Source organism: Lentinula edodes (assembly GCF_021015755.1).
Source record: "Lentinula edodes strain Le(Bin) 0899 ss11 chromosome Unknown C8R40scaffold_16, whole genome shotgun sequence".
NCBI classification, from domain to species: Eukaryota; Fungi; Basidiomycota; class Agaricomycetes; order Agaricales; family Omphalotaceae; genus Lentinula; species Lentinula edodes.
The window spans coordinates 220,549-240,805 of NW_025764322.1; the positions used below are offsets into that span (position 1 = coordinate 220,549).

Consider the following 20,257-nt stretch of genomic DNA (forward strand, 5'->3'; position numbering starts at 1 on the left):
CACTTTACCGCTTGTCGGCGTCCCTGTGCTATGAGACAAACGGCACACCCTAGACACACCCTTCAAGTATGTACATCCATTCTATGTATGTTGCGCTCTGCGATGGAGATTACAATTGACGATAATTCAAGTACTCCAGGTGAAATTCCGGGTGGCATTGTTCCAATATGGTCGCCTCATTTCTAACTCGAGTCCTCACATGTGGCATGTAAGTGTTAGTTCGGTGACCAAGCGCTATGCCCTTCATAGAGCACCAATACCACCTATTACCACCAGTTCATACTAGTACGTAAGGTTTCCTTTCTCTTGTGCCGATTTTATGCTTATTCTTATTCGCCTCACAGCCCTTTCTTGCTCTCTATGTATGCAGGTTGTCACTGAGTTGTCATACTTGGTTAATCGTACTTATGGATTCACTGTTTCAGACTGCTTCCCGAAAAGATACAGACTCCCCTCCCTCTAAACAACATGTCCCTTGGACTCCTGGAGCTTCTCATTCATTTCCTCTATAGCATAGGACTAGACTGTACGGGACTGCGGAAAATATCGCCTGCGAAAGACCGACCTCACGTTTTCACTTTCCCTTGCAACGGAGGCAATCATGAACATTGAAGAAGTAAGGATCGGACGCCCAGCGTTATCGAAGAGATCGGGACAGTCTCTTCCATCAGCGGAGACTCAGAAAAATAAAAAAATTGCTCGACATGCTCGTGTTGTGTCCGATTCCGAACAGTTCGAAGTCTATTGTGTGCACAGACATTGCATCCAATAGTTCTAGGTATCGGCGTTTTGATTTACAGTGGTTTCATAGAGGTGGCAGAGTCTGTTGCGACGGTTTCCCCTTTTACCGACTCGAATTCGAACCTATGTAGGTTGACCAAAGCTCTTTGACTTCTTCTAAGCAGTCGTCTAATCAATCACACTCTTCTTTCCATCAAATCTTCAGTGACGGCGGACGCCCTCCTTGACTAGCCTTGACTTCGGTCCCTCTTGGTCCTTTAGCTCGAGAGGTGGGCGCCACGATGGATGAATCCGTTTGTTGCGGTCATCGATTTTGCGCACTGTTTACGTTGTAGCTGTCAATATCTTTGAATTAGATTGCCGATATGCAGAGATTTCTGCCCGTGTAAATCGGTATACATATATGTAATGTCAAACGGATTTGTTCCTTCAATTGTCCTGAATACTTGCTGCTCTTTCCTTAAGCAACATACGAGTACGACTGTACGAGCGATATTTTACTCACACCGCCACCGACGCGACACGTGTGGAGCAATATAGGCGTTTTCCTGTCGAGATAACCTTCTATTCCTCCACCCTCATGGCCTACACCCCCCTTGCCCTCATTTACAGGGCCTTGGTCACTGTGGTCATCTCCTGGTTGTTGCTGGTGGTACGGGCCGATGGGTTCATGCAACAGGTGAGCACTTGCAGTAATTCTTTGTCCCAATCGAATAACAAGTACTAACATGCAAGCTAGTCGTTCAGCTTTTCCTGGGATAGCAATTTAGCAGTCCCGGTACCCGTAACGAGTAAGCCGGCTTTGACCGTTACTTGTCAATCAGTGATAATTGAAGCTTCTATTCCCAGCGCAGTGCGATACGCTGAATATTCAGTGGTCACGAGGAACAAATACTGGGTGCGTTGTATCCTGATACCTTAACTTCTCGTTGCTCATATCTTCCAACTTATCAGGCCTAACCCAGTTGCCCCTTATTATCTTCAAATCTATACATCTGCCTTTGTCTATCCTTTTATAGTTGCCGCAGGAAGTAACCTGAATTTTGTACGTCTTTCTTGGGCGTATGGATCTGGGTGTCTTATATTGAGCCTACTTTAGAACTTTGCGGTCCCCTTTGGTCCTGGTACTCTATATCAAATATGCATGGTATTTATTCATTCCCATCGTCAGTGTGATTCTATCATTGATTAATGTTCCCTGTAGTTCGACAGCCAAGGCAATACTGGTGGATGTCAGGCGATGTATACAGTGATCGCCAACACATCGAGCTCCTCACTTAGTTGCTCAAATTCTACTCTCTCATTCCCGCTTGGTCCTCTCGATGTCGATGCCGAAGTTGCGAGTGGAGCTCTGAGTCAATACGGCTGGATTGATCAATGCACAGATATCACGGTTACTCCTAAAAACGGCACAGGTGTGTCCCGATTGTTTGTCTTTTGCTGCTAATCAATATATGTGTCGTCTCAGGTCCATATACCTTCACGGCAAGTCCGAATTCTCTGCGTTGAGTATCTTCTTCTGAAGAATGAATTATATTAGGTCGCTCCTAGTCTTCACCCTCCCCTAAATATCACATCAAATTCCGCATCAGCCATGTCATGGACAATCGATCTGACTTGGGCGTCTCCGTTTTTCATTTCCGTTGCAGACTCTGCCGGCAATTATTGGTCATACGGGCCATTACATTCTGGAGAAGGTAGCAGCTCGTGTTTAGCAAGGTGAGGCAATTTCTATGACACTTGTATGTACTAAAAATGACCCGGATTGTGTTGTCACTATTGAAGTTCTAGCGGTGGTTCAATCTCGGCTGGTACAATTGCAGGTGCATCAGTAGGAGCATTGGTAGTGGGACTCCTTGTCGGCGCTTTGGGCGCTTTCTGTCTCTTCCGAAGGCGGCAATCGGGGAAAACATCGTATGCGGGTCTCGACACTTCATCGCCTTCTGGATCTCCCAATGTTACACCGTTCAATACCGGGTATCGCACTGCTCCTTTGGGTGGCCGGCTTCTGGATTCAACAGCTCTCAATCGCAGTCCTTCCGGTACAGAATATCAAGTCGAACCGTTTGTCCTGCCTGAGCATAATACCGGCCCACTATCGCCTAGCAGTGAGGGACGACAAGACGACCCGAACTCTCAATCTCGATCTGTCTACGTCGTTCATCACGACGGCGGGCGAGCGCCTGTTACAGTATATCATGAAGATGGTACCGAGGTTGTAGAGCTACCACCGAGGTATATTGATGGAGGGAGCAATACTGCCTCCAGGCGTAGTGATGCCCGCAGTAGGAGCGATACACGGAGTGAAGCGGGTCTCAGTAATAGCGATACCCAGTTGAGTACAGAATTAGCAGCACAGGGAAGCTCGCGGCAGACGAGCGATGGTCAGATGCCATCGTTCCTCCAATCTCAACGGAACCCGCAAGCAACGCCTAAAAAGAATGGGTTCCGTCTACAGCCACCCACATAGGTCTTGAAAGTGAAGGACTTTTTTTTCTCTTTTATCAAATTGGTCCTGGGGGATGTCTACATTTAAAGCATATATCTTTCACGAATAGCATATTCTTTTCTACTACTGCACAGTGCAATGTGCGACTAACACATGGACTGCTCCCCGTAAGAGCTGTAGAGTTCATCCGTTCATTTGAATCTGTATTTTTCTTCCCCCTCTTCGAATCTGACACTACTTATATCACATACTACACCTTGGCATAACATTAATCATTTCATATAACCGTTTTCTAAGTTCTTATCATGCTTGTAAAGTGGCTGGGAACATTGGGTGCACTTTACGTGCGGGAGGATTTCGGCACATTGCGTCATCAGATATTATCCAAGCGCCCGTATAAATGTCGACTTTGCTTCCTCGACTTGAGTATCGGTGTCTAGACATCTCAAGGATTTCCATGAAACTCAACAGTCCCCTTCCTCAGCCTCTTCCGAAAGAATGCGCCAAAGCCGCCAAGATATGTGCGCTCGTCTCACTCACTTTATGAAAGCCACAAGCTCACCACGCTGCATTGGTATCTTCAGTCAAATCTTTTGTTGACAGCGGAAACAATGGCCTTGACGGTGTGATCCCTCGTCATGTACTGGAAAATGCGAAGGGGTTTGCGATCTTTAGTGTGTTCAAAGTAAGTAATGACATCTACTTATAGGAACAATATTAACATCCTTACTTACTGTATATGTAGGCTGGGTTCCTCTTTAGTGCGAGAGCTGGGTCGTTGAGTATCTCGAATTATCTATGTGCTATCAATAACTCTAATGTCATCCGAAGTGGCATCGTAATTGCGAAATTGCCCGATGGAAGTAAGTGTTACGCCATTCTCCACGAACAGCGAGATCCAGGCTGATTTCTGTAGCATGGTCGGCTCCGAGTGCAATCGGGACTGCTGGATTGGGTGTGGGTGGTCAACTGGGTGCAGAGATGACGGACTTCCTGGTTGTCCTCAATTCGAGATCTGTGAGTGTTCGCCATTTACTGTGCTGATCGGATGCTCACACGCAGTTGTGGTCAGTCCATAGTGAGTCAGTCATAGTTCAGGGGTCCATTCTAATTCCTCAACCTATCCAAAGAGATCTTTCATGGCCGCAGGATCTCTCACTCTTGGTGGGAACGCTAGTATCGCTGTTGGCCCTCTCGGACGAAATGGTGAAGCCTCTGGATCACTCAACAGTAGCGGCAAGGTCGCCGCTATGTACAGCTATTCCAAGACCAGAGGGTTGTTTGGCGGTATTTCTGTTGAAGGATCAGTCATCGTGGAACGTCAAGATGCGAATATACAAGCATACGAAAACGATTCGGTTACTGCGAAACTACTTCTTAGCGGTTCGATAGAGGCTCCTCCGTGGGCTTCTACACTCACTAAGACACTCGAGGCTTGCACAGGAATGCCGGGAAACCGACCTTGGATTGATGATAGCAGGGAAGACGTCGGGTATGCGTTCGGGGGATTAGCCAGCCCAGGCGCAGAAACGGCTGCTACTTTGCGAAAAACAAGAAAAGGAGGAGACAAATCTCCATACCCTCCGGCATCCTGGGGAGAACCTAAAAGCTCAGGCTCATACTTCGACTCTAGGATTAATACTGGCAGCAATGACTATACCAACGGAACAAACACGTTTAGCCCAAAGTCTACTTCGCAATCGTCGAAGTCGTTGTCAATAAGTGTACCTCATAGGGAGTTAGACGATGACTCTGTCACTTCAAGTTTTGATACCCGATTTGAGTCAGATTATTCACCTGAAGAGGATTTACGCAGACCGAGTCGAATGAGTTTGTATACCCCCAAGGAGCAAGCTGATCCATTTGCTTCCCTTGGAGATTTGTCCGGACATGGTCGATCTATGAGCATGGCTTCGCCTTCGCCCTTTTCGTCCAACAACCGCCGCTATTCGTCGAATCTTTTCTCGAGCTCGCTTCCTTCTTCCAAACTCAGCTCGACGATGGCATCTATGCCTATATCATCTCCAATTACCAATGCTCAACAATATATCGCTCCTAAACCAGAGCTTGCTAAGCCTTTATTGCGTCACGAAGGTGTTGCTCGTGCAATTGCACTGTATAATTTCGATGGAGTGGAGGCATGTCATTTTCTCTCCTATCATCTCCTATCATACTTCTACTGTATACTGAAGGTATTGATACAGTCGGGCGATTTATCATTGAAGAAGGGTGATGTTATTATTATCACAAAGAAAAGTGAAAGTTCCGACGATTGGTAGGTGTTTATCATCTTCATGCCCTCTGCACTCCAGTTTATATCCTTTGGTGTAGGTGGACAGGTAAAATCGACAATCGAAAAGGAATATTTCCTGCCAACTTTGTTGAGCTTGTGGGTTAGTGAAATAGATGCAATTGAATGCTCACTGTAAGACTATCGGCTACTAATGATCCAACGGTTCTTGCTTTCGCTGTCCTTTCTGTAGTGTACACCTCCGCTCAATCACTGTAAAATCATCCACTACATTTACATATCTGTATACATCTCTATTTCGACTACTTTCTGTATATTGTATCACTGCAGCAAATTCAATTCATACTGGTTTGGGGATCGGGCGCTTAACCGTGTGCACTAGTACTCAGGCGCCTATCATTCAGTTTTCCAATTTTCACCGTTCAGACTCGACGCCAAATCCACCTATCCTCAAAACAAGATCGACAAAAATGGTGAATATTCTGGTCGTCGACTGGCTTCTCGACGGTTGAGTTCTGTTTTTCTGCTTTCTGGATCTCTCAATGGGATGGAAAAGGATGGATTAGATGGTCATAGTCCGGATGACTCTTTCAAATTTGGCCCAAGGAGGCCATTTGGGAAGCCAGACCATCATATAAATTCGAATACTGATTTACTTTATGTTTCATTTTTCTACGTAGGCCCCAAAGAAAGGAAAAGTCGTCAAGGAAGAAAACACAGTCTCGCTCGGTCCTCAGGTTGCCGAGGGTGAGCTCGTCTTTGGGGTCGCTCACATCTTTGCCTCCTTCAACGACACCTTTGTGCACGTCACCGATTTATCTGGAAAGGAAACAATCTCCCGTGTTACTGGTCCGTGCGGCTTTTACGATTTTATACTGTCTTCATGGTGATTCATTTATGCTAATCTGTATGATACCGACTTTGTAGGTGGAATGAAAGTCAAGGCCGACCGCGACGAGAGCTCTCCTTACGCTGCCATGTTGGCTGCGCAGGACGTTGCTACTCGATGCCGTGAAATAGGTATCACAGCTCTCCATGTCAAGCTCCGTGCCACTGGAGGAACTGGTACCAAAACCCCTGGACCGGGTGCACAGAGCGCTCTCCGTGCACTGGCTCGTGCTGGAATGCGCATTGGGCGGATTGAGGATGTTACACCTGTCCCTACTGACTCTACTCGTCGCAAGGTGCGCTTTCGAATTTTTGTTGTCCATAATGCATTGCTTATACGCGTATCATTGTCTCCCTATCTAAGGGTGGTCGTCGTGGTCGTCGTCTGTGACCAGCCTATCTTTTTTATCTCTGGTTGTGTCTCCGTATGTAGGAACATTGTCAATATATTTGCACGACTTTCCTTGAGGGTTTTGACCCTCTTGGAAGGATCAGTTGCCAGACCAGCGCAGCAGGTTCATCCTTTTGAACCTGTCCCGCAGTCTCTTTACATCGTAATATTGGGACGAAATGTAATAATTCTGAGATTTGCGTGTGTGTAGAACCACTGGTGGTATGAATGTGTTCGAATTGGCGCTTGAAGCTTGAAGTTGAATCACGATGTTCGTTTGTTCATGAACTTTAACTCTCATCTTTCAAACAATACGTCTGCCGATTTCTTTTACGACCCTCGTACTCACGGATATCAAGGCCCGCCGCGAACTGTCCGCCTTCAAAGGGCTTGTGCGAATGGCGGAGGTGCGATATCAAAGAGTTCAGATGGCACCAGATGTGTGGTGACCGGCAAAGAATGTACGATCCATCATGTACTTTTACTGAGTACCACTCTGATTATCGGCTTCAGCTCTCAAAATCCTCAGGATAGTGGACCCATTGCAGACAAATGATTTGGAGGATTCGATCCAATACAAAACCTCAGCAGTTGGTAAAGGAGGCTTTCGGATTGAGGCGTCAAGAAATCTGTGGGATGGAAGTGGCTTGAAAATCGATAGCAGCAGCACTTGTGTAGCTTGGTGTCGCGAAGGTCCGTCTGCTGCTATCAATTCGTTTTTTACTTTCTATCCTGAGACAACGCATTGGACAGAATACAAGAATAAGATTCTCACTAGTGCCCGTAATGGCGAACTTATTATGTGGGACATCAACAAATCTGGCTCGAAATATGGTACGTCGCATAATATGACCGAAGCGCATCGCATTTAAGCCATATCACAAGAACGCAAGTCGAAGGATCATATACGGTCCATACACGCACTGTCAATCTCTCCCGTAGTCTCGAATTACTGCATAACTGGGTCTTCTGATGGAGATTTGCGTGTATGGGTCAGTCGACGGTCACTACCTCTTGTACGGAGCCTACTTGTCTCATTGGAGTTACTCAGGATCTGCGAGAATTTCAGAAATCCATCATGCGCGTCCGCCATCCAACAGGCATCCGTACGATCGTATTCTCCCCCGTCGTATGGTCCCCCCTTCAAGCTGTCGTAGGGCTAGACAACGGAAGCATCTACAGGTAACTTTGAAAATATCAATTTTGTTTTGAGGCTGACTTGTTGCCTCTGTTTCGTAGGTGGGACCTCAAGATGGGACAGCGGGGCTCGCTGGACCGTATTATAGTAGCCCATTCTGCCTCTGTAACTTCTTTGGATTGGTGCAGCACCTCCACTGCCACCAGCGCCTCAAGTCCTCCCACTTCTGAAACTACAGGAAATGGCTATGGTTGGATCGTAAGCGGAGGGTTGGATCGTTGCGTAAACGTCTGGGATTTAACCTCGGTGACGAATAGTAAAAGTTCGCATATGCCGCACAAGCCAACGTATACCCTACACCCATCCTTTCAAGTCCGGCGCGTCCTCTGGCGACCCTCACACGAATGCGAAATCGCTGTAATCTCAAATGGTGAATTCAGCTCAGGGAGTAATCCTGAGATGGGTTCCAACGCGACTCCTACTGTTTTACCAAACACGCCTGGTGTACCAGTTCGAACGCCTTCAACGCGGAACGTTCAAGGTGGACAGGGTATATTAACTAAGAAAGGAACTGGGTTCGGTCTTGGTCTTGATATGTCAGGCAATGAGGGTCTGCGGAGCAAGAATGGAATAGGTGGCTTTGCAGTTACGGGGAGTCCCAAAGGATCTTCACAAATCGATGGTGGAGTTGGTGACGTAACAGAAATTTGGGATGTAAGGAGAGGTTGGATAGCGAAATGGCATGTCAACGGAAGTGCTGCTGAAGGTGGTTCAACCGGTATGTGTTACCCCATTTTCTTGAGTTATATCTAAGCCAGAATTATGTTGTTGTAGACTTTGCTTTTGGCGATCCAAATACGTTATGGACTCAACACGGCTCTGGAATGTTTTCTCAACTCGATCTACGGGACGCCACCAAGCCTATCGATGCCATCCCTCAAGTTTCACTTACTTCGAATGCATCTGGCTCGTTGACCTTTGTGTCCAGCTCGGCGAGCCGTTGGGAAATACCATATGATGATATGTAAGTCAAAGTCAGAATGTCCTGATACTAGGCGCAATGTTTCTGACTTCATCGTTAGTCGGCCTGAGGTACTCAAGCGGGCTATCAAGTATGGAATTAAACAGAAAGGGATTGGGGATACTGTGTTCCAGAACACCTCCCAAGTCATTGGGACGCTGGATGGTCTGGCATTTGATAGTCTTCAGACATTTGTGCATTTGGCGAAAACATATGTAATCGAAGGTGAAGACCGGCGGAAGATTTGCAGCTCCAACGCGCAGGTAGGATAAACACACTCTGTAATGGTCAAGGAAAAATCACATTCTTCTTAACAGATCGCTTTTGAGGCAGGGCATTTAGGAGCAGCACAAATTTGGACATTAGTGGCAGTGTCGTTGACTAACATTATCCCCAATCCTCCAACCCGACCGCCCTCCAAAAACAATATGGTCCACTCCGTTTCTGCACCTGCCATAGTATCCCATGGAGCTGACACTAGCCCAGGAGGCAAATCCACTCGTGGATCCGAGAAAGCTTCATCAATCTACAGTAAACAACTGTACACTCGCAGTCTTTCTAGAGCTTCAGGACATACAAGGCGTACAACACCTTCGTCATCCAATAATACTTCACCTCATTACGGTCTGACTTCGCTTCCTCCTATGACGCCAATGTCCGGAAGGCTCCCTGCTTATCTTGGAAGACGAGAATCCATTGATTCAAGTATCAATGGTGTACCAAGTATGACCTCCAGAAGACCCTCAGTGTATCGACGCCCTTCGACATCGTACAGTGCCAGTCCCAGCAGCTCGAGCTTGAAGCATGTCGGTGAAGGCGCTTTGGATGATTCAGACAGCAGCTCGTCATCTGAGGGCGAGGTTAACGATAATCAATCCAAAGACAGTTTCTTCGACGAAGAATCAGATATGCGAAAGACCCACGTCTCTCCAGCGGTCGCCACCTCGCGAATTTCTCATCCCAGTCCACTTTCGCGTGTGGCTGGACAGCATCAGTGGAAGGGGAACGACGCAGAGGGGGAAGTGCAAGATGATGAGAACGACGACGATGAAGCTTCGGCTTCTCCGAGATCAACTGACAGCGAGGCGTCGAATGGTGGTAACACCAGTCTAACTCGAACCGGAATTTCTTCAAATCGCAGATCTCTCAAACGTAGTTCAACTTCGTTGACAAAGAGGAATACCAAGACAAGAGGTCAAAGTGCGAGCTTCCTCACACCTGTTTCTTCTCACTTGTCTATGTCGTCTCAACAAAAGCCACTCGTTCGACAGGACTCCAATAGTAGCATACGCACAGTTATTGCTGGCGGGGAAGTTTCGTATCGTGGTGATCGGAATGAAGGAAATTCCCTCAAAGCTGAAGAGACTATTAAACAATTGCGGAATGTGTCTATTCAACAGCGTAAAGATAAAACATCCTTGCCGGAGATAATGGAAGGACAATTCGACGGAGAAGTTCTGCCTTCGAGACAGGTCGTCTGGACACAAAGGCACGAGGATATAGTAGAAAAGGAGGAAGGGAAGATAAGAAACGTTGTTTGGGCTGCAGTGTACCAGAAGCTCGAAGAATTCGCTGATGATGTGAGCCGACTTTTAATTGATCCTTGTCATGAATGATCTTATACATAAACCTAAGGGAGATATTCAGATGTGTGCTATGTTAGCTATCCTTATTTCTAAAGAGTTACGCCTGGGGAAACGACGACAACTGATGTTCATCGACAGTTACATCGGTATGCAACGCATTGAAACTATCTTTTTTCGTCTATACTTACCATGATTTCAGAACGACTTATTCGATTACAACTATTTACTTGTGCATCCTACATCAGGAAGCATGTCCTAGTAGAAGACATTCAAAAACCCTCCCTGGTCGAAACCGTTATTTACACCGCCTGTGGGCGTTGTAAGAGGGCTTTTGTCAGTACTTCTCAATCATCTGTTACTGGGGAGTATTCCTATTGCACTAATTGCAGGCTTTCAATCACATGTGGCATCTGGTGAGTTCGCTCTTGTATTCTAAGGATGGTGTAGGATGCAAACTCTCAACAGTCGCCTTCCTGTCCGAGGTCTGATGTTTCAGTGCTCTGTTTGTGCTCATGGAGGTCACCAATCATGCTACCGAAGATACTACACAACTCGCCCGATGGATGTCCTGTCTCACGTTCCAACTGTCCTTTCCAAAGCGGGACAAACAACCTCAGGTAGTGTGATATCCAGAAGTACTGCAAGCACTGCGAGTACCGCTGGCACGGATGATGAAGCAACGAGTACGACCAGCACCAGTAATCGGGACACATCCAGTGAGACTGGCGTCGAACCTTCGGAGACGACTTCACACGCAAGGTTACTATTGGGACATCCTTGCGTCGTCCCGCTTTGTGGTCATCACTGTTGGATTGCAAACATAGAAGACAATAGAGGAGTTTAAGATTGCGAATCATTATCTCTATGTACAATACTCGGTAAATAATTTGTACTTCGCGTAATACTCTTTGTACACGTATGAGGATCAGAATGAGTCATGGTACATGGTCATAGCTTCATAATCATCCATTTCATCGTCGGTGAGGTAGTTCGACACAGTGGAAGCTTTGTTCCTCTTTGAGGTGGTGGATGCACCGGTGGAATGCGAATCGTTCCATGCCAATACGGTAGGATGTGCGGTGACTCTGCAAACGACGCGTCAGGGTATTGATTGCAGCGCGTTTCATTATCAAATAGCTTACTTGGAAGGGTCAAAATTGAGCACCTGTAGATGCTTCAAGTTGGTCGCTCGCGACAGCGCAACATATGCTACACAGATATTGGGTCAGCTGGAGTGAGACATTCATCAACAGATAAAGTAAAGACCTTGTCCCTTTTCGAAAACTTTTCCTAGATCTACTTTGACTCGCTCCAGAGTCTGCCCTTGTGACTTATGGATACTTAATGCCCACGCAAGAATGAGGGGAATCTAGAGGGGACATTAAATTATTTATCCCAGGTTAAACTGAACTTTCCAATGTTACCTGATCTCTTCTGGCTTCCATTATGCCCAGCGGACTATTTACTGTAAACTCGAGCGGGATGCAAAGCATCTCCCTTCCGTTAGTAAAACGGATGACTGGCCAAACACGGGCATTAGAGGATGGGTTGTTCTCATCCTCTTCCTTCCCTTCCGCCTCCTCTTCTTGTTCTGGTTCGTACATTGTTTGAAAGGGCATGTTCTGACCGGAATCTATTCGGGCAACGGATATTCCGTTCTTGAGGGCCTGTTTACTAGTGCTGAAGTTCGTGATAGTGCCAACTGAACCATTGACCAAGGAGCCTTGCTCTAGGTTCTGGTCTTTTGTAAGAACATAGTATGGCCATCTAACGTGACAAGATCACTTACCTTGACTAGCATAACTTGAGCGCCCACCTACCAAAATGATCAGAATACTAGAATCACTGTTCAGATCAAGGCCAGGTCTACCTTCAGTGTAATGGACTGGGGAACAACAAGTCTTTCCAACAGACGCTCCATCTGCGCATAGTTCAATGTATTTCCATTAGCGTCTGTTCCAGGGATGTCCATCGCGCGATAAGTATGAGAATCTCCAGGCAAGCTCGAAAGTCGAGTGTTGTTTGCCCGATCCACATCAGCTCGATGAGGAAATCTACAATTAACAATCAGATAAACATATCTATGAATAATGTCAGACAGGCGTACAGTTCTGTAGGTTGAACACCGTCCTCGTAAGTGACATCACGATTCAAAGCCTTGAAAGCTTTGATCGTGGATTCAGACATTGTACCGAATCGCATCTCATTCAGCATATTGACAAAACCTGTGGAACGACAATCAGAGCAAACCCTACAGCGCAGACATCCACTTACTTTGATCTTTCTGGCGGAAAACTTTCTTCAATATGACTGGTGGGCCAACACAGTCCCATGTTTGGGCTTCAAAGGCAAATGTGGCCGGTGCTTTATTACTATCTCGCTTATTAGGAACAGGAGGAAGCTGACAGAAGTCACCAGAGAGGACAAGCTACAATGGAGAAATCGACATCAGAGTATGAGGACCGGCTTTGGATTACCGACCTGGATGCCGCCAAAGGGGGTCTCGGATCCGCGCAACTCTCGACCTATACATTCCTGACCAAGATAACGAATGAGATAAGATGGGGAACAAAGAATGATATATTGACCAGCTTGTCAAACAAACCACCATCAAGCATAGAAACTAATGTGAGGTCAGGGCAAATTCACTGGCATACATCGGGACAGATTTCTTCACTTTCGTCGACAATGAGGGCATGAACGTTTCTCCAACGGTCCCAGACACTACGAAGTTTTTTCTGACCGCGGAACTTGCCAACGTAGGTCTTCGTTGGTTCTTCGCCCAAGCCTATTCCTGCCCACGAATGGATAGTACTGCCTCCTATGTTAACAGCTGCGATGCCTAGATACACATTGAGGAAGTATATTTCTCGACATCATAGGAGTTCTCCACACCTGTGCTGGCAGTGATAGCGACTTTCTTATTGGTACTTCTGAAGTAACGAATAATTTCGCGAAGTAAAACAGATTTCCCAGTCCCTAGGCTGATTGTCAAAAAGTGAAGGTTATTATAAATAGTCACTGATCGGACGCGTACCCGCAGAACCTGTGAAGAACACATTCTCCCCCTTTTCCACCTTCTTCAGTACCTTCTTCTGCTCCGGGGAGAGCACAATCTCAGTTGGAGACGAGCCAGTCGCTCCTAAAGGGGGGGTATCGATAATTTCGATGTCTGAATCGTCGCTTATAGGTGTAGGGGGCATTTGCTTTCGTGCGGTAATCGATGAGCGCGCTGTCTTTGAGGGTACAGGCCCTGTCGCGACTACTTCAACCTCAGAGTCTGAGTCAGCAGATGGCTCTCGTCCTGGATTCGAGCTTAACGATATTGCAGAAGCTGGAGGACGATGATGAGCGGCGACGAAACACTACAATGAGAATGTTTGCGCACCAAGCCAATCTTGTGCATCTTGGTAGGTCGAAAAGCCGCGATGTTTCGCGCCTGGATAGCGGGATGTCTAGGGAGTACACTCAGAGCACCGTGGCGCAAATTGCCTGTAAGTGGAACGCTACATTTTGTTTACACTATCGGTCCAGGCGAATTCGTTCATCTGATAATAATTATAGAGAGTTGATTGATTGTAACGTACTTCATCCCATGAATTATATATCTTGGGCCCCTCTCTTCCTATACAAACAGCGTAGTAGCTCTTCTTTGAAGCTTTTGGCATCGTTAGTACATGTTGGACTTCTGGCTAGAGTAGCGCTCGAAAGCGGCAGCGCGGTCACGGGACTTATCGCCACGAGGCTCGAAGTCACTCTAATTTCGCTTGAGGTTTACTGCTCATCTTGGGCTCGTCACCCGCAATCTGGAACATGGGTGCAATGCAATATTTTGTGGTAATCGGGCAAAAAGGTGCCCAGATTGAAGAGGTCATGGAAGAAGTATGTCGTCTTCCACTCCTCTGGTGTGCAATTCCAACATCTCTGCGTTCTTTTATAGGTCGTACCGGTCAAATATTCAGCCAAGTCTTTCTTAGCGTTCGCTCATCTCTACCTTAGCATCACTTCAACCAAGCTGGATTCAAGTCGCGCTCCGAAGCTGAACATTGCGTGAAAGCTGTTGAGGTTAATCTGCAACCATCTCTACCCAATACAAACAATGGTTCGGATCGCTACCCAAATTCCTCCACACATTGGGAAGAGTCCGATGAAATAATCCTTCCAATACCCTCTCCGTCGCCGACTCCCGACCTGCCGACCGGGCCAACAGCGATGATAGAGTCTGCTCCGCTAAACGTAAATCAGACAGCTCAAGTTGGTGTAATTAAACTCTCCAAGGAGCAAAAACAAGTCCTGGAAACTGTTAAAGCGGGCGGCAATGTCTTTTTCACGGGGCCTGCAGGTGACTACGGGCTCCCAACTAAACCTCTTTTGCACAAATTCTAAACCTCCACAGGAACTGGCAAATCTGTTCTTTTGCGGGAAATCATCAAAGTTCTTCGATCCAGGAAACTGGAGGTTGCGGTAACGGCGAGTACTGGGATTGCAGGTATCAGGTGTCTTTGGGAACGAAAGTGCAATATTTAGTTGAGGTTGTTGCAGGTATCAATATCAAGGGATCCACTGTGCACTCCTGGGCCGGCATAGGCCTTGGCAAAGAAAAAGCCGCAATACTTGCTTCAAGAATTGCAAACTCTACCCACGCTAGGTTAAGCTGGACCGAAACCGACGTTTTGATCATCGATGAAAGTGCGATCTTGGTTAATACCACCATTTTATTTACTGAATCGAGTTTAGTATCGATGATAGATGGCAGACTCTTCGACAAACTTGTGAGGACCCGTCTTCCGAGGCTGATAAGTTCTTACCTTGCACTACAGGAATATATTGGTCGGATCGTGCGAAACAACTCACGTCCGTTTGGCGGGATACAGGTATGTCTCCCAAATTTCATGGCCGAGAAACTATCGTACTAGATCTTTCTTCAGCTCGTCATTTCCGGTGATTTCTTCCAACTTCCACCGGTTCCAGACAAAAGTTACCAACACAAAATGCCTTCTGTCTTTGCTTTTGATGCCGAATCATGGCCTCTATGTATCAAAAAGATCGTTTTATTGACCCATGTATTCCGCCAACGCGACCAAGGTTTGTAGCGGATTGAATCCTCAAATTTTCTCAACCAAGTTCATCTCCAACAGCATTTGTTGATATTCTTGCGGAAATGAGGGTCGGAAAACTTTCCGATGATCATATCAAAGCCCTTCATGCGCTCAGACGTCCTGTAGTCCATCCCGATGGTATCGAGCCATCTCATCTGTACGTCTTATGCTGTATACAATGAGGGTGGTCCTTGATAGGACATCAAAGATTCGCCACGAAATTGGAGGTTCAGGATTGTAATCAAAGAAAACTAGATGCACTGCGGAGCACCTCCGTCACTTACCATAGTATGGATTATCGAGGCATAGATGTTCACAAAAATCTCATCGACAAAAAAGAGGCAGCGAGGCTACTTTCTGAGCAGGTGGCGCTAGAGGAGGTTACCTTCAAGGTAAAAATGATCGTGTAGTATTGTAACAGACAAAGTCGTCTCACGCTGATCTTACGAACTAGGTTGGAGCCCAGGTTATGCTCATTACTGTGATATCATTTCTATGTTCACATGTATCGCTTCTCATACTACAATCTCCAGAACGTCATTCAAGGAAGCTTGGTCAACGGATCTCTCGGCAAAGTTATTGGCTTCATGACCACACATCAAGCTCTTCAAGAACACATCCGAGTCGTTGAAATGAGGCAAGTCGGCGGGCCTCGCGCAACTGCAAAGAATCAAGTCCCCACAAAACGTCCCAGAATCGAATCGAATGATCCTGAACTAGAATTCGAGCCTTTGACTACTGCTGAATTCACGAAAGACGAAAAATGGCCACTTGTCGAGTTTACTTCTGGTCTTTTACTTCTTTGCTCCCCAGAAAACTTCACTATTGAAGGTTTTCTCGGAAACGTGGAAGCCAAGAGAATTCAAGTTCCTCTGATTTTGGCATGGGCGTTGTCAATTCACAAGTCGCAGGGTCAAACATTAGAAAGAGTCAAAGTCGATCTAGGGAGAGTATTTGAAAATGGTCAAGGTAAAGCGGCATATTCCCTTCACACCCATTCTCTGATACGAGTTTCAATATTGTTTTCTCTAGCATATGTCGCTTTATCTCGCGCTACTTCCCTGGAGGGATTGGAGATTGTAAATTTCAATCCGGCAAAGTGAGTGATCATCTCACAGACCAAAATAGTATCACTCAATCACTGATAGAATCCAGGCCCATTCTCGTGTTCTTGCTTGGCAAAAGCAGTGGATGCCTCAAAGTCTTATCAAGACTCTGAACAAGACCCAGATATCAGAGGTTTCGAAGAGGCCTTCAACTCCAACGCGCGCAACAACCTTGCCAAGCCCGCGTTCATTGGTTCGTTCAACCAAACAACGTCAGCCCGATCCAGACAGAACCTTATACGACGATGCGGAGATGGACTGTGATGAGGCCATATCTCGATATCACGACCATCTACCCATTTCTCCATCTCGTTAGACTTGAGCCGTATCTCACCATGCATCTAGCGGACATCTAACGTACTCCCTCCATCTTTTAAGTATCTATCTTTAACGTCCATATAGTTTTCGACTTTGCTATCTGTAACACGCAATGAATGTACTATTTAGAAACTATTACTACTACACGCCACACATTTTGGCAATGGAATATACACTATTTGATTTTGTGCAATACAAAGGAATATCAGAATATAAGAAGTGGGTTGATGTTCAGTGGTGTTTGCGGGGTAGGAAATAGGTCAGCATGATGTACGTTGTGTCAGAAATGACAAACACTTTGTGCACGTCCTGGACGAAAGAAAGAAGAGGGGTATTCAAGTTGGAGTCTGGATATCGTCATAAGGACTAGGATACAAAGATAATCGCCTACGTAATAGCCATGAATTATCATAGAGAAAACAAAAAGTAGTCATGCATAATAGATAGTCACTTCAATTTTGTCCAAAAAATAAAAAAGAAAACAGAAGAGGAACAAAAAGAAACTGCGATCAAGACTACGGATGATGTGGTGATGGTGGTCTCGCAGAAGAGGGACTCGAAGGTATCACGACCTTCACTGTCTCGCCCGACTCCGATTCGCCTATAATCGGTAGAGTGGGTGACCGCGGATCTGCTATAGACGACGTCCGGGTAAGACTTTCCTCACCACCACCATTCACCGACCCAGAATCATCCGTTTCAAAGACGGACGAAGTCGCAGAGGGAGGTGAACTTTGCGGTGGTGTTATATCGCCTAACGAGCCCTGCGACTGTGCGGGCCGAAGTCGTGAGGGTAACGGTGGGGGGCCCATATCCGTGTTCATACGTTCCTTCGTCGGAGACGATGGGCCCCGTGCAGATGGATGAATGCTATTCGCCGGGCGTGGAGGCAATTTCGGCGTAAAGTCTTCTGAATTTGGTGATAAACCTATATTACGCAGAGGCGGGGGAATGCTGACGATCTTCGTGGTCTTGGATCCGTACGAGTACACAGGAGTGGGTTCTCCTGGAGGAGGGGCCGGTAACGGATGTGCACGGTTGTTGTTGTTGTTAGTATTTAACTCTTTTGAATCTTCGGAGAAGAGCGTGTGAGCGTTGCTGATAAGATCTTCCATCAACGAATCATTCCATTGTTGCACGCTCAATAGATCCCCGGTTTTAGGGATTTCGTCTTCGCCAAATATGACACCACCAAATACGATTGCAAGGTTTTTTGGGTCCATTTTGTTCTTGTCGGAATTAGCTGCTACTCGCGCGAGATGTTCGACGAGGGCTTTAAGGGTAGCGTAGTGAACAGCGGGTAGGCGTCGCATTTTGGAACGGAGTAGGGCGAAGTTGTTGGAATGGTGTTCCGCTATGCACAAACGCTATTATTCAGACCAATTTCCCAACGATGATGAAAATAAACACACCGATATCCTGGGTATGCTGTATGCGGTCTTGTAATGAGAATCTGAATACTGGTTCAGGTAGCTCTCGAAAATACAGCTGAGAAACTAAATGTGAATGCCGGCCCCAATAGATTGAATCGTAGAACAACACACCTTCATTAAAGACGCAACCGCATAAATATCATCCTTCGCTTTGAACTGAAACTTTTTCTCGTCCTTCTCATACTCATGCTGCAAAGTCTGCACAATCGCGTGCCTCCCAGACACTCTATAAATCCCTTCCGCATCTAATCCTCGCTTGTCGATCTCCGCAATGCACACCTTGACAATTTTCGGGACTTCACTCTCAGGCAAGTTCTTGGTCGTGGCATAGTCGAGGAGGCTGAACCCAAACGCCAAGTCATGACATTCGCCCACTTGGCCATGTTGATAAAGTATGGGATCGGGTATGGCAGAGGCCAGTGAGCGAGGGATATATGACATGAACCTATTTTTGTCTTTTTCTGGTGAAATCTTGTTTACGACGCCACGGGCGTGAGACGAAAGTTGAGTTTGGGTAGTAGTCGTAGCTGTCATATTGTCCGTATATCTCTCCAAAGCGACCTTTACAGTCGTTGAACATTCTTCGACAAACATGGATAGACTCTAAAAACGGACAAGGTCAAATCGAAATTTCATTGGAAACGGGCACCCATGAACGCACGTTGTACCCACTCTCCAGTATCTTCGTTCGTCTCAACCTCAGAGTCTCAAGCCAGTAAACAGCCTTGCGATACTCCTTATCAGCCTCTTCCAGTTCCCTCTTTGCCCGAACAGTGCGCAAAGCGCTGTTATTCTCTCGCCCGCCAAGACTTTCTTTCACAGATCCACTCTTGTCCAAAAAGCCCATGAGACTATTTAGTTGCTTTTTGCCATGTTGGGCGAGATCCGCGAACGCAGTGTTGGAAGAAGGAGATCGATTTCGGGCACCGGGAGCGCTACCTGACGGCCGACGATCAAGAGCCCGTAGAGGTTGGGGTGCGGTGACGTTTGGTCGAGTTGGACCTGGGAATTTAGAAAGTACTTGATAGTCCCCAGTGGGAATTGTAGGTGAAGTCGGAGGATTGGCTGCTGCGCGTTTGGATTCCTGACGCGACAAATGTAATGAGGCGTCTGAGAGAAGTATAACAAAGCTCTGACCTCTACTTCAGCAAATTTTTTCGTATATCGCGACTTTAATTTGGGTAAAGTGACTTCGGCGTATTCGTTGTACGCGGAGGTGGATTCCTTGAGATCTTCTTTGATTCGCTTTCTTATTCGTTCCTGGGTATCCTATAGTAGATGATTTAAGTACCTTGCCTGGAAACACTGTAAATGAGAGACCTTGAGCGACGTAAGAGGAGTTATGATGTCGGAATTTAGGGTATGAAGGAATGCCTGTCGGGCTTGAGCCTCTGAGAACAGCTTGACATTAGCGAAGCACGATATCTAAGGTAGCGAATACTCACCTCGCTCAATGTTTTCCCTTATTTCTACCCATGCAACTCGAGCCGTGCTCATATCGCTCCGATCATCGAGAAAAGAGTCTATTGATTTGACCTTCTTGTACAATTTCAGTAGCGATTCCACACTATTTTCCAGCTTTCAGGTTAGCTCCAAAAAGCATCGGAAGGTGAATAGTTCTCACTAATTGTCCTCGATTCGTTTCCTAAAAACAGAAGTTACTGCGTTGATAACAAAATACTAACAATTAGTCAATGCTTACCGTTCATTAAAGAAACTGAGGTAAGAATCATTCAAGAAGCGAATCTGGACATCAAAGAGGGGAATAGGACCATTTGTTTGAGGAGCTTCAGAGATAGAACTCCGCGATGGAGGTTGGTGAGTGTCTGTCATGAA

At 46.4% G+C, this 20,257-nt stretch overlaps 5 protein-coding genes across 5 annotated transcripts; 4 read left to right on the forward strand and 1 right to left on the reverse strand.

Moving 5' to 3' along the window:
• Positions 1 to 1,167: 1,167 nt before the first annotated feature.
• Positions 1,168 to 3,607, forward strand: C8R40DRAFT_1102643 (uncharacterized protein). Its single transcript, XM_046228003.1, has 9 exons — positions 1,168 to 1,420; positions 1,481 to 1,532; positions 1,591 to 1,639; positions 1,696 to 1,786; positions 1,841 to 1,888; positions 1,946 to 2,156; positions 2,210 to 2,226; positions 2,282 to 2,460; positions 2,527 to 3,607. Exons 1-9 carry the CDS (start codon positions 1,322 to 1,324, stop codon positions 3,209 to 3,211), a joined length of 1,431 nt encoding a protein of 476 aa, XP_046086716.1. The 5' UTR covers positions 1,168 to 1,321; the 3' UTR covers positions 3,212 to 3,607.
• C8R40DRAFT_181664 (uncharacterized protein) lies at positions 3,278 to 5,837 on the forward strand. Its single transcript, XM_046234275.1, has 10 exons — positions 3,278 to 3,711; positions 3,775 to 3,875; positions 3,936 to 3,967; positions 4,022 to 4,053; positions 4,107 to 4,207; positions 4,263 to 4,268; positions 4,321 to 4,573; positions 4,634 to 5,328; positions 5,383 to 5,465; positions 5,522 to 5,837. The coding sequence occupies exons 1-10, from the start codon at positions 3,591 to 3,593 to the stop codon at positions 5,586 to 5,588; spliced, it is 1,491 nt and encodes a 496-aa protein (XP_046086717.1). The 5' UTR covers positions 3,278 to 3,590; the 3' UTR covers positions 5,589 to 5,837.
• Positions 5,607 to 6,999, forward strand: C8R40DRAFT_1187902 (ribosomal protein S11-domain-containing protein; the record flags this gene model as incomplete). Its single annotated transcript, XM_046233020.1, has 4 exons — positions 5,607 to 5,645; positions 6,122 to 6,290; positions 6,369 to 6,625; positions 6,694 to 6,999. The coding sequence occupies 4 exons, from the start codon at positions 5,607 to 5,609 to the stop codon at positions 6,718 to 6,720; spliced, it is 492 nt and encodes a 163-aa protein (XP_046086718.1). The 3' UTR covers positions 6,721 to 6,999.
• On the forward strand, positions 6,771 to 11,309 carry C8R40DRAFT_1187912 (uncharacterized protein; the record flags this gene model as incomplete). Its single annotated transcript, XM_046233021.1, has 13 exons — positions 6,771 to 7,181; positions 7,234 to 7,413; positions 7,474 to 7,554; positions 7,606 to 7,712; positions 7,772 to 7,902; positions 7,960 to 8,408; positions 8,523 to 8,636; positions 8,693 to 8,882; positions 8,941 to 9,142; positions 9,197 to 10,459; positions 10,515 to 10,611; positions 10,665 to 10,878; positions 10,931 to 11,309. The coding sequence occupies exons 1-13, from the start codon at positions 7,004 to 7,006 to the stop codon at positions 11,307 to 11,309; spliced, it is 3,585 nt and encodes a 1,194-aa protein (XP_046086719.1). The 5' UTR covers positions 6,771 to 7,003.
• A 6,194-nt stretch (positions 11,310 to 17,503) lies between these two features.
• Positions 17,504 to 20,254, reverse strand: C8R40DRAFT_1170215 (uncharacterized protein; the record flags this gene model as incomplete). The annotated part of the gene is made up of 9 exons (XM_046231499.1): positions 17,504 to 18,342; positions 18,401 to 18,476; positions 18,533 to 19,024; positions 19,083 to 19,505; positions 19,559 to 19,690; positions 19,742 to 19,812; positions 19,867 to 19,988; positions 20,046 to 20,066; positions 20,124 to 20,254. The coding sequence occupies 9 exons, from the start codon at positions 20,252 to 20,254 to the stop codon at positions 17,504 to 17,506; spliced, it is 2,307 nt and encodes a 768-aa protein (XP_046086720.1).
• Positions 20,255 to 20,257: the final 3 nt, after the last annotated feature.